We start from the raw sequence: 13947 nt of genomic DNA, 5'->3' as shown, positions 1-13947 counted from the left end.
CTTTTATGTCTCTTCAGACTGCAGTGGTAGTGAAGATTCCACTGATGATTTCTCCCAAGAGATCGTCCCCAGATACCATCACAGCCACCTTCCCCAGGTATCCTCACAGACATCTTCCCGAAGATTCCTTACAGACCACCTTCTCAGGATTCCTCACAGCCCTCCTCCTCAGGTATCCTCACAGCCCTCCTCCCCAGGTTTCACTGAATCACCACGTTGTTTGGGTTGGAAGGGATCTCTGGAGATCACCCACTCCAACTCCCGTGGCACGGCAGGGTCACTTGGAGTAGGTGACACAGGAACGTGCCCAGGTGAGTTTTGAATGTCTCCAGACAGGGACACTCCACGCCCTCCCTGGGCAGCCCTTTCTAGTGCTGTGCCACCCTCAACGAAAAGTTCTTCCTTCACGTTCAGGTGAAACTTGCGTTTAATTTATGGCCGTTGCTCCTTGTCCTGTCTCTGGGCACCACCGAAAAGAATCCGCCACCCTTCTCTTGGCAGCCGCCTTTGCGGTGTTTAAATGCTTCCTCCTATTTCTCTAAGGCTTCCCACCCCTCAGGGTCCCGCTGCCCGGCCCGGCCCTACGGCGGGCGCTGCCCGCGCTCCGCCCCCGCGCTGCAGCGCGCCCCGCGCCGGGCAGGGGGCGCCAGACCGCGGCCGCACCCGCCACACGGACACGGCGGGCTCGGGACCTGCCACGGGCAGCGGCTCCGTGCGGGCTCCGACAGACAGACAGACAGACAGACGGACAGACAGCGGCACCGCCACAGCACACAGAGCGTCCCGGCACCGCCACAGCACAGACACAGCGCAGCAGTACCGCGCAGAGCGCAGCGGCACCGCACACATCTCAGCGGCACCGCGCAGGGCTCAGCCACAGAGCACCGCGGCACCGGCAGCAGGAGGAGGACAAGCAGCACACAGTGCTGGGAGCCCCGGCCGGCGGCACTGCCCGGAGGTAGGAGCTTCCTCTCCTCTCTGGCAGCCAAACTTCGCGGAGCCAGCGCTGGCTGCGGCCGCGCGGGGTTTGGCTGCGGTTCCGTACCGCCGTGCTGTTGCCCCTTGGCTGGTCCCCGCTCGGCCCCAGTGTCCCGTTTTATTTTATTGTTGTTACTATTATTGTTGTTATTGATGCTGTTCCCCGCCCCTCCGGGCTGGACGGGCGCGGCGGGTCTCGGCGGAGCCGGCAGCTCCGCAGCCAGAAGTTGGCGAGGGCCGTGAGGGGCGACTGGCCCCAGCTTGGGTCCCCTCAGAACTTCCGTGCTCGAGGAGCCGCTGCTGCCCTGCTGTCCCTCGCCGCTCCTCTCTCCGGTCCTCTCCTCTCGTTGCAGATGTCGGGGGTGCTGGTGATCGCTGCCTGGTGTTTCCTGCAAGTGGAGAGCCGGCATCCTGAAATCATCACGAGTAACAGCAATCATGGCAATTTCCTGGACAACGACAAATGGCTGAGCACCGTTTCGCAGTACGATAAAGACAAGTACTGGAACAAATTCCGGGATGTAAGTACTTCTACCTTTACCGCATGCTTTTTGTTCGTTCCATTGACCGTAGCATCCTTCCAGGGGGGCTGCTGGCTGTGAGGAGCTGTGCATAGAAGACAAATGCAGCTTGGGCAACCGGTTGCTGCTTGTTTGAGGGATGTTCAGAGATGTTTGGGAGCTGGACAGACAGTGCTGGCATTCTTGATTACCCCATCGATTGGGGCAGCATGGGCTCCGTGTCAGTCTCTGTTCTTACGGTCTTCGATTTTCCTCTGGGGAGTAACTTTGAGTGAAGTTTCTGTGCTTGCTGCTTAAGAGTCTGGTTAACTGAAAAATGATGGAATGGTGTGTGTGTAAGAAGGAATACTTACCAGTTCAAGCCACAAGGTGGTAAACAGCGAAGCTTTTTGTGCCTGCAGTTTTTGTGGAAAGGATTTTATTGTCAATTCTGCTTATAGAGATCTTTGAGGCTCTATAGTGTTGGAGGAAGCAGTGCTTTGGCTTTTTTTTTTTTTTTTTTTTTGCAACCTGGAAAACAGGGGTAGCTTCAGGATGTGTTATGATGTGTTATCTGTATAAAACAAATTACTTTCTTGAGCTCAAAATTAATTCTAGACTTCCCTTAGTTTGAATACAATCATTTGTATTGAGTCAATGACAACAGAAAGGGAAATGCAACATTTTTAATAAAAGTAATATTTAAGGAGTTCCTTTTACTTCTGTTGTCTGTACACTGAAAAAGCTTTTTTGGAGCAGACACAGAAAACCCTGCTTCACTCTGCCCAAGACTGTGTGGTGGAAGTGTTAATGTTCGTGTTGATCATGAGCACAGCGAGGTTAAGTGTTCTTTATTGTCTGGGATTTGTGCACCGTGGCCACAGTGAGACTCCAAGAAAGAGAAGACTAGAGCTGGCTAGCAGTTCTGGTAGTACCCTTCTGCAAGAATTTGTTTGCTTATTTAGGAATCCTGGTGTTTTATAGGATATTAACAAGTTAAACTTTGATGCTTTTGTCTCTGTGATCTTAAAATTGTATCTCACTTTGCAAAGGGGAAGTCAAGGTATTACAGTTAAATGTGGTGTGTCCCTGCTTAGCTTATTCTCCCTGTGTTTTTCTGTAGTTTTGGTCATCTCTGTGTGAGAAATGCTGCTCTCAATCTCAGCATAACCAAGTGTGGCCTTAGCAATGGTATCAGTTAACAGCTATAGCTATCTTGGAGTGTGTCTTCATGGGCAGCCACTGATCACATCCACCTACTGGGACTGCTGAGTTCTCATATAGAAAAGGGGATTAGACTTCAAGGGAATCTTTGTTAATATCTGGTTTAGTCTTCTGGGGAACAGAGGTTAAGGATTTCGCTTGTTAATTTCTACATCCCACTTGATGTGAGAATTGAGCAGCATTTGAAAATGGTAAATTGAATGAAAGACTGACACATTAATCTGAAAACACTTCTAACTAGAGACAGATTTATAGCAAGGGACATCTTTCAAGAGCCTCCTTACAAATGGAGGCCTCCTATTAACCACAAGTCTTAAAGCTTTTATTTAAATTTATGTAGTTTTTATGTTTTCTGCTTTCCTCTTTGTGTGATTTTTATTATTTCCACTTCCCTCTTTCCACTTCCCTCTTCCTTTTCTCTTTAAAACTGGAATCCTTGCAGCTTCTCTTATTTCCCTTTCCCCAGTCTCACAAGTGAAGAGAAACTATTCCTCTTCTTGTGGAAAATGTTCATGAAGAACACCTCTCATGTTTTAAGATTTCACAGCTACAAATGCTTTTTTTGACTTTCTGAGAATTCTAAAATACCCCATAAGGCCTCAAAACTCTTTTTTATCGGGAGAATCATTTTATCTAAAAGAAAAAACAACCTTAACCAGTGGTCTACCAAGCAAAAGCAAATAGTATAAAGTTCATGCAAACCTTAGGTATCTTTCTATCAGCCATCTTAATGGTTGTATTTAATTCCTTCAAAACTAGCATGTTATGTATGATTATTCATTAAACCTTTTATGGAGCAAATTAACAGAGACTACTAATCATCTCCTACTAAGCCTTTTCTTAAAATATAAAAAGCTTACATATGTAATGAACCACTTAATTACTTGTCTTCTACCAAATTGGTTTACTGGATCATAATCTTCCGTGAGAAGTTCTCTGTCTACAGATGAAGACATGCATAGGTAGAGTTGCTGCCAGCGTAACAGGTATAGCAGCGACAGTACACTTCTTGCATGCAGGGATGTCAGAAGAAGTCTGGTCCTTACTTCATGGCTGTGCTGTTGGGGATAGATTGTTAAAATATTTGTTAAAACTTTTCTTAAAAGGCTGCCTGATGAGCTGCATCATAACAGTATAATTGCTGTGTATGGACTAGATGAGCATTTTGTTGATAAGTGTTGATTTCTAGGAAAATTGTGTTCCCTCTTCCCTTCAATGCCAAACTAATAAACTAATTTTATAGACATCATGACTACATGAGCTTCTCAATGTGGGCTTTGCACAGGAGGCTGGAGTACAGAAATGGTGTTGCAGTTAAAAGTTTCTTGGATCTGACGCTACAGTTACCCCAGGGCAGAAACCCTGCTTCGTACCTTGTAAATCAGCAGAGGCAAGGTTGCAGTAATTAGCACAATTACCCTTAGCTGCTCTCTGAAATTTTTGTCATGTTATATAAACATATTTGCACAATTATTTACATACCTGTGCCCTTCTGTACAGTGGGGGAAACACTGAAGGTATGGAGCTGAGATTTGATGGGTTTGGGTGTGGCCATTTTATGTGCCTCAGCACAAACATCTGCACACACAGATGTGCATATAAATCTGTCATAATGTTGCAGTACTGGATGGGTTGTTTACTCAGATGATATATAATTGAATATAAAATTTTAAATTAAGCTTTTCTCAACTTTTTCAGTTACTCTTTTCAAAATCAATTGGTTGGTCAGCCTTATTGAGCTATGGGCCAGTATGGCCTGATTTGAGAAGACAGCTATTGATTGACTTTTTTTTAGTATGATCCATATTTCTTTTGGGCAAAGACAGCATGGTAGTTGCACTTACAGTCTCAGCAGTTGCTACTTTTCTGTGAAAAGAGAGCACAGAAGTATACCTCATTTGAAATCTGTGTTACAGCCACAGAATCATGCCAACTTTAAATCTGATTGAACTCAATAGTGTGAAATGTGTCATCATTTTCCAAAGGCCTCAAGGGATCTATCTAAAGCAATAATTTACAATACAATCTTTTCATGTGATTTGAACACAATTTGTTGATTAAGTTCTCCATTTTAAAAACAAACAGAGCTGTAAATAAATAGTAAGACCAATGTGACTGATCTGTTGTGAAACATTTGCTGTTGAAAATCTTGTATATTTTACATCTGCCCAGCATCAATAGCAGTGTAATGTCTGTTGTATTAATAAGTTTTTAGTGCAATCTGAACCTGTTATTCTGGTCTGTCTTTCACCCCTTTTTCCTTGTCTGCCATGGACTCTGATACATGACAAAATCTTAGGTCTGTCTTAAGTTGCATTTTATAGCTGGGGATAATAGTATTTCTCTTCCTCACAACTGTGTGTTGAAGCTGTCAATAAGAAAGGATGGAGCTCAGAATCTGTGGTAATCTGGAATTTATTATTCACCTAATCCATATATTGAATGTGGCTTGGTACATACTTAAGTAACTGACTAGTAAGTTTCTAAAAAACAAAAACTAAATCAATGTAATTATTACTGGAAAAAGAAAAAAGTGAGCAAGGTGCACTCTCTAGGGAGGACATCCAGCTATTTCTCTTGTTCAGATTTGAGGCTTGAAAAAGCAGACATCAGGGATATGGAAGTCAAATTAGACCTTCTGATATTATGAACCCAAATAAGAAGGCCTCGATCTTTTGATCAAACCTGTTGAGAGGGATCCTTTGGCTTGAGAGGAGCTTCAGAATAGATTTGATAGCTGAACGTGAAGTGAATTCTTATGAGTCTGAGGAAGCATTTATTGTTATGGGAATAGCCATACATGTTATTGTAATAGGTCACACTGCAGCATCCCATTGTGTTCATAGAGGCTTGGCACAGAATAAATGTCATTTTAGTGTTAGGTCTGCCTTTAATCGAAATTATATGAACAGACTAATTCTATTACTTGTACTTGAAGTTATGTCTATTACATTATTAATGCTTATATATAAAAAAGGTAATAAGTTCAACTAACCACGGATTAAACTGCAAAAAGGAAGAAAAAAGTTAAACGTACTGAGAGGATCTAGTATAAACCACACAAGGAATTTCTATGAAGTTGAAAGCTAAGAATCTTGGCATGAACGCTGGTTTCAGTGCATGTTTATGCATGGCAGGCTGCCAGACCACGTTCTGAGCATTAACTAAGCTGTTTCTCTAAATTCTATTGCGTACAGAGTTGCAGTTCAGGCTATCGTGTTAAAACCCCCATGCATTTTATGCCTGGAGATGCTCTGAGACTGTGCAAGCCTAAGAAGCAAAGCATGAAATGTCATCGTCTGTGTGTATACGTTGCTCAGACTTACTGGGGATAAATAGTTACACATACATAACGATTCCTGATGAGGATAGTTATCAGAGATTAGATATTAGCTTCTCAGATTGGTCATAGGCTACCCTGACACAAACCAGTGAAGGGACGGTTTTGTCAGTATTAATGTACATCACCTTTCTGAGCCTGCGAATTCCTCCTCACACCTGATCAGAAGTGCAGTGTCAGGGTGACAAAACAAATACAGGATTAGGAACTGGGGGATTTGTATTGTTCTGGCTTTGCCACTGATGAGTTTTTGTCCTTCGGGCTGGCTCTTCACACTTCTTCACTGCATTTCACCTTCTTGGCACTTACCTTTCTCTGATTTTTTTAGCCCCAAACTAGAAGTGTGGTAGTGAAACTTGATAGCAGAGAGTTGGAAAACATGACCAGTACTGAGAAGGGTTGGAATACCAAGCAGGCAAAATTGGAAGACCTTGGGAACTCAAGTAATAGAAATGAAATGAAATTTAAAAGTACAAAGTGGAAGGTCATGGAATTGAGAGCTAACACAAATTTATTCTGGGTCCTGGCAGCTCAGCTTGAAATAGATGAGAGGGAAAACCTGTGTACTTTCATTGATTTGCAGAGTTATTCTAAGTTACAAAAGTAATGCTATTCTGAGGAGAGCAAATATATTGTAGAAATGCAGAAAATTAAAGATTTCTGCTTCTGAATTTCAGTGAAATTCAAGAAAAATTGTTAGGGAGTTGTGATCCAAAGGCCTTCCAGCATCATAGGAGAAAAGACTTTGTTTTAAAATAATATAATGTATTAGTTTACTCTCAAAAAAGTAATTACATAGGAGTAGGTTTTCTTCAGAATGAGAAAAGGACACCAAATCCAGCATTGTATCAAGATGAGATGAATCAATAGATAATTGGCAACAAAAATAATCTCACTGATAAATTGAGGGATAAGGTTATTACTCTACCCACAGTTATATTTTTAAAAGTTATCTAAATGAGCACTTCATTTTCAATAAGTAGCTTGTATCTTAACAAAAAATATTATGATGTAATGAACAGTGATAGAAGAACCTGGATTTGGGAATTCTAAAGGCCTTGTGCTTTTATATCATGTGTCTACAAGGCTTAAAGCCCCTTGCTGGGTGTTGCGTTGCTCCCTATCCATTCAGTGTGGTGGAACCTGGTCTGTGACATCCAAGTATCTCCTGGTCTGGTGGGATTTTTGAAGTAAGAGGTCATTTCTGTAGACTGGGTTCTTTCTGCTGTCTGTTCCCTGGCAGACACCTGCCTTCAATGGGGTCTCACTACCAGGGATTTGAAATCACATTTTCTTTTCTTTTATGTTGTATTTAGACCTACAGGAAGAGTGAAGTATTTTTCTGCCAACAATTTATTAACAGAATATCTCTTTTTCTTTCTTCACCTCAAATGTAAGCACAGGTTTTTCTGTGATGCAGTTATCAATGCATTCGTTACATATATGAGAAACCAATCAGGTCCTGCTAATTATTTGTAGTGAATTTAGTCATAAGGAAGGTTACAGTACACTTGAAGAATATCTGCAGGCTGGGTAATGGATGTACCAAGTGGCTGGGTTGTGACAGGACACAGACACTTCAGGCTGGCTTCCCAGGAGATTATCATTCCAAGCCCACCTTGAGATTTAATTGAAGGTGAAGACTCTGTGTGTGTATTCCAGCAGATCTGAAGTACAACAGAGTTGAAATGTGATTTATAAGTCTACCCAGGCACTCTAAGCATAGGTTGTCTCTTAGAGCAATTCTTACTCAACAGAGGGACAAGGCTGGAATATAAATGTGATCAAAAAGTACAGCTGAGATGTACTTGCATGAAATTTAAAAGAATAGGAAAACTATTGAAACACTTGATTCTGTGCAAGTGTAATGCATAATCAGCTTCTTACAACAGAAGAGATATGCTTTCTAAAAAAGCCTGTCTCAAACTTGACACTTTCCTTTTGCAGTGAACAAGGGGAAAAATAATGGCATTTATGTCAGAATAATTAACGTGGAAGGTAAAGAGAGCCAGCTTTTTCTAATTAACTGACACTTACCCAGCTTCCCTAGGAATTACCTAAGACTCTAAAGTTAAGTGGGTCAGTACAAAACTAGGGTGTTAGTTTCCGTATTATGTTTCAAATTATAACTTTAATAGTTTCCTCACTTACAGAAGGGTTCTGCGGACTCCAGTCAAAAATCATATCCCTACCATGAAATTCTGTAGATTTGAAGTTCTGACTAACATGTTTTATGCATTTTTAGAGTAACCATTCTTGTATTCTACTGCTTGCCCTTGTTTTGTCTTCCCCACCCCAGAGAGATTTCTTTTCCATACAGGCTTGTATTAATCCAAATTCAGATTGTAATTTTGTCAGATTCCTGAGAAACTCACAAAAGAAAAAAAAAAAAGGAAAAAATGCCACACTAATGAGCCATATGTCACATCAAACCGTGTCAGTGTTTATTATAGGAGGTTGAGTTCTGATGTCTGTTAGTGTAAGAGCTGCTATCAAGCTCTGGTATCCATGGGTAAATGATACCAGTTTTATTTTAGGTAAGTTGTCCTGGATAAGGGTCAAGAAAAACAGGTCCATTTTTCTCAAGGACCAAAAGTTACAAGTTAAAGCCTATTTCTGATACCCTGTTTTGACCATCGGGCAGATTATTACCTTTATTTTTTGGGGAGGCGTGGGGTCTCTCAGGTATTTTAACTATTTTCATTATACTTATGGCTTTAACCATGAGGCTAGACATACGTAATTCCAGTCAGTGTGTCTTTATCAATGTGTGCATGTTTTGAGGGTAAAATGCAAGCCTGTCTGAATTTGGGGTGGGGCAGCTGAGCTGCTTTTACGAGAAGTAGGACTTCATGAGGAAAGCAGAGTTCAAATATTACATCTGGGATATGAAAACCTTTTTCTTTTAGATAACATCTGCTTATGCAAGGACTGTTTGATTATTCCTTTCCTTACGTAACCAAAACTGAGATTTGTTCAAAGGAGCTGTAGTGAAGTCTTGGTTTTATTGAAGCTGATGGCCAAACTGTCAAAGACTTTAGTGAGGCCTGAGTTTGATTCTTGTATTCCTCATCTTCCCATTCTCTTAGACAAAGAACAACTGTATGTGACAGACCAGTTAGATGAAACAGTTCTCTTTGCCTTTTGGAGGACACTGTAGAATTGGAAAAGCCTGAAAGATCACGTGTCTGGCCAGTATAAATAGAAAATCTCCCTCAAAGTCCCTGAAGAATCAAACTATCTGAAAATCAAACATCTGTGGTCTACAAAGTACACATTTTATAGATTTCAACCACAACAAGAAAGCAGAGTTGAAGCAGTAAAGTTAAGGTGATGCTGCTGCCTCTGGTGGGATTTTTCTGTACTTCACCACTTAACTCTTTCAGCTTTAGATAGGGACTTACTGCTGCTGAGTTACAAAGTCTTAACTCTGAGTAAGCAGCCTGTCATCAGCTAGGTAACTCCAGCAGTTATCACTGGGGGATTTGCTGTAGCAGGTTGGCAGCTAAAATTGAATTACACGTTTGGCCTGAACATCTAATGTCTAATGACTTTCAAGGCTAAGATATGATTCAAAATTCAGTTTACAGATAAATTGCTAAGCTACTCAATAGTGGCTTTAGCAGGGAGTAGATTGGTCTTTATCTGTCACTTCTGTGACTTGGCTTGTAATCCAGGGTAACAGAAAATCATTCTCATTAAATAGGTACATGGGACATAAATTAATTCTGTGATCTTAGCTGTCCTCTTAATGAACTTTGTGTCATAAATTTACTTCACTGATTGCTTTCTCCCAGGTATGTAGAAAAATACTTTATTAAAAATTACTGTTAGAGTAACTATACCCAGATTAGTTTTTGAAAAAGGCTTCAATATATCACATCTTACAGTTGAGTTCTCACTAACACGGGGATTGATAGAGGTAAGTGATACTTGTCTGTCTGTGCAGGTTGCTTTGAAGTTGTCTAATCAGGAAATTCAGCTGTGTACACAGTTTCATTTGAAATTGCACAGCATAAATTTTATGTGGTTTTTAACTTGGAGATCTGTCTTCACCCTTCCTTCCCTGTCTTCCACTGTCCATTCAGAAGTTTGTTTCAGCACTGTCTTCTAGTGGTTTTATATTGGCCTTTCTGACTTTCTTTTCAAGTGGTAGCAGTTAGAGAACTTGAACCTGGACAGAACATTGATGTAGAAAGGTAGAGGCAGCTGCAGTCACTGGAACTGAGTAGGGGGATGCTTACATTTTAGAGAATGGGAGAGAGGCTGAAAATTATACTTGTAGGATTAAGAAGAAATGAGGCTAAGTTGTTTCTTCAAGGGAGTGGAAAACGTTGCTTTTAGAATAGTGTTGCTGTGTGTACTAGGGACCTTGAAGTCGTTGGTAGAAGTTGCTTGCAGTTGGTAAATATTTTTATAAATCAGTTAGAGAGAATTCAGAATTCCCTGGCATTTCTCGCTGAATAACAAGAGTCTGTTATACTTTGAACAGTTGATTTCTAGAACAACTCTGTCACTCATTCTGTCCGTGTATGTGCCTGCTGTGTTGCCAGCACGTGTAGCCCTGGCTCTTGCAGGGTTTGCTGAGTGTCCGTCGCAGGCGGCGGGGTTCGGCCGTGTCCTGCCCGGAGCTGTCCGGAGCTGGAGCATCTCAGTAAACCGGCTGTGCCTGCTCGGAGCTGTCCGGGGCTGGAGCATCTCAGTAAACCGGCTGTGCCTGCCCGGAGCTGTCCGGGGCTGGAGCATCTCAGTAAACCGGCTGTGCCTGCTCGGAGCTGTCCGGGGCTGGAGCATCTCAGTAAACCGGCTGTGCCTGCTCGGAGCTGTCCGGGGCTGGAGCATCTCAGTAAACCGGCTGTGCCTGCTCGGAGCTGTCCGGGGCTGGAGCATCTCAGGGGACAGGCAGTGCCTGCCCGGAGCTGGAGCTACTCAGGGGACTGGGCTACGCAGCACGAGTGAGGATCCTGCCTCTCACTTAAGAGTCCTGAAGCTTTCTGTGGCATCCTGTGCTACGTGGGAAAGCACTCTTCCGACGTGGTTAAGCACACGGGGATGTATATCTAGATTAGACAGATGTGAAAGCAGAGGATAAAGCTGGTTCAGAGTTATCCATCAAGCTAATGCCAGATATAACAACAAAATTTATGTCGTGCAAGTCCCAGGACAGTGCTCTTCTGCGGGGCGATGAACTGTGCTGAAATACAGAAAGACAAAGCTTAACAGGTCTGTGTTCTTCCTGTGGATATATGTGCTACTATCTGACAGCAGTGTTTATTGGCCGAGATTCATTTCTTGTTTGATAACATTAACTTCACTCAAGGTATATAAAGGATAAATTTTGTTCCTTTTTTTTTTTAAGTGAAGTCAGGGTAAGCAATCTTTTTTGCTAGCTAAGCATTCCTTATTATTTATTTAATGCTAGGTGAATAGCATATTGGAGGGGAACTAGGTATTTCCTCTTAAAGCAGAGATATTAGCCAAAGTGGATTTCCTTTATCTATTTTATTTTTATGTTAAACTACATCTAGTGAAACTCATGAGGCTCAGGTATTTTACATCTACTGATCTTTTTTAAACTTGTCTAAAAAAAACGCTGTTTCAATAAAAGAAAACCAGAGTGCTGTATTCAACAAGGATATCTAGAAACATATGATAATTAGTGGTTTAAATACAGAATTGTCTGCAGTATTCCTTAAGCACAACCATGAATCTCTACATTATGGTTCACTCAGGGCAGCAGCATCCAAAACGAAATTGTGCCACATTTAATTAGAATAAATATAAACTGCTAAAATACTGCATACTATCAGTTATGCATAGAACTGCAGTTATGCAGCAAGAAGGAAACTGGTAAACCTGATATATTTGCTGGTAAGGAAGTATACAGTGATTCAGATCAGTGACCACAGATTTATAAGTCTCTTCAAGCTTATATAACAAAGTTAAGTTGGATATAACAAGACACTTAAGGGTTTATTTTCACTGGAATATGAGGCAAGATGGACTGAAATGAGGATCCTTATGTGACACAAATGTCTGGTTTTATATTTAGTCTCCTTTTTATAAAGCCTTTGTCTCTTCTCATGAAGAAGTGCTTTCTGTCTTTTCATGTGTCTTATCTTAACAAATGTTAAAATGCTCAGCAGAGGGAAGGTTTTGTGACTTGTAATGAACTTAGAACCTGAGATCTCCTTTCCCCCTGGAAATAGTGCTGTTGGAGATTGTGAGCAAGCATTTCCTATCCGTGTGCAGTGCCCTGTAAAAGAGAGCAGAAGGCTGAACACAAGTACAAGAAACTTTAATGGGTATAGATCAACAATTTTTGAGCATTCAAGAAAAGCTACTATAAACAATTTTAGAACCATGATAAAATATATTGAAACTTCCACTTGTAAAGTAACATATGGCATCACAAATAGTCCTATCTCAGTATGTAAAGGAGAAAGAAATCCAAACAACTTCTTATGGGCCATATTTTGCTGTCAGTACCTTTTTAAGTAACTGCACAACCTTAGCATCAGTTTTTGTTGAGATACTGCATCCACACTTAAATGGCAGAATATGTCCCTATGTAATCAAGAACGAGCAATATTCTATTACAGCAGGGCAATGTACAAATACAGACAGATGTGGCATGTGCTGCAGTTTCCATTAGCAAAGAAAGAAGCTGCAAATAGGAAGCAATTTTGAAACCTGCCGCTATAATTGCAAACCCATTACTGATATATCAGGGATGGTGCAGTTGATGTGCTCCCTACAGAATGACACAAAGGTTGTCTATAAAATCTGAACTCACTAAGGAGAGATGTGGATATAAAATAAGATGCTATAAAATAAGATCCTTAAGGCATGGCTGATTTTAAAGCTGAAGCTCCCTGAAATTAGAAGTTAGTGAAACAGCAATAATGGAATAAATGTGTTTTCTTCAGTTAGTTCTTAGAAAGAGAATCTATAGGTGCAAGGAAATAAAACTAAAAAAAGAAACCAAACCAAACAAAAAGCCCCCTAACACCAAAAAAATCCATAAGCCCCAAAGCATACTGTCTGTGTCGTAGGCAAATGAATGCTGGATAATTTAGTGGATCCAGGTAGAGGAGTCATGACTGAAATGGAGACATGCTCCATTAGGTGAGAAATCATATCTGGAACAATCTGTACTAAAGCCCAGTGATTTCTCCTCATGGAAAATACGTGGCAGAAAGAGGAAATGAGAACTTGACACGTCTGCATGTATAGCAGGTAATGAATCTATAAACACAGAGAGAATGGGAAAAGGTAGATGAGGAAAACCATGTTTCACTTCATTAAAGGGAATTCCAAAATGACAGGTTGATGATAGGGTCAGAGGGAGAGGAGAACAGGAAGGGATTTAGGAAGAATGAAGCTGAAAATTATTTACCTGCTGAGCAGCATCCTGGGTGACCCTGACTTGGGCAGCAAAGGGTTCTTGTGAGCAAAGCTACTGGCAAGCCCCACTTCAGATGTGTGTGTGATTCTGGGCACAGTTTTAAGCTTGTCTTGCTGAGTACACACAATACATTTTGGACTCCAAGCAATCACCAGTGGCGTATTGCCAAATGAGAAGCTCTAAACATCTGTCCTTCTGTGGTCTTCCTACTGTGTGACTTGTGTGGTGGGTGGTATTGCTTTCCATTTGAGATAAACAACAAAGATGCATGGTAGAAAGAATATATGCACTTTAATCAGTTTTTTCCTTTCAATGTAGTTGTGGATATTTGTAGCATTCATAATTAGCAGAGGAACAGATGGCAAAAGCTTGGTTTAAAACAGAGCATCCATCGAGTGATCATGTGCTGCTGCAAGCTTATTTGGGAAGGATTTTGTTCCCTTGGATGGTGCTCCAATACAGTGGTGCAGGAGTAAAGTAGGAAAATAATTTCTAAC

The 13947-nt window shown here is 41.4% G+C and overlaps 1 protein-coding gene across 2 annotated transcripts in view; it reads left to right on the top strand.

Annotated features, from left to right (window-relative positions):
• Positions 1-645: 645 nt before the first annotated feature.
• SPOCK1 (SPARC (osteonectin), cwcv and kazal like domains proteoglycan 1) overlaps positions 646-13947 on the top strand; it is a 281576-nt gene continuing 268274 nt past the window's right edge. The window contains exons 1-2 of one of the 2 annotated variants that reach the window (XM_048319809.1): positions 646-958; positions 1332-1499. In XM_048319809.1, coding sequence (XP_048175766.1) covers positions 1332-1499 — 168 coding nt within the window. In that variant the 5' untranslated portion in view covers positions 646-958. The remainder of the gene's footprint in view (positions 959-1331; positions 1500-13947) is intronic. The other variant, XM_048319807.1, reaches the window with a different exon arrangement.

This window comes from Corvus hawaiiensis, chromosome 15, assembly GCF_020740725.1.
Source record: "Corvus hawaiiensis isolate bCorHaw1 chromosome 15, bCorHaw1.pri.cur, whole genome shotgun sequence".
Classification (NCBI taxonomy): domain Eukaryota; kingdom Metazoa; phylum Chordata; class Aves; order Passeriformes; family Corvidae; genus Corvus; species Corvus hawaiiensis.
Note: the sequence above shows the minus strand (reverse complement) of the source record. Positions and strands in the feature narration are given on the sequence as shown.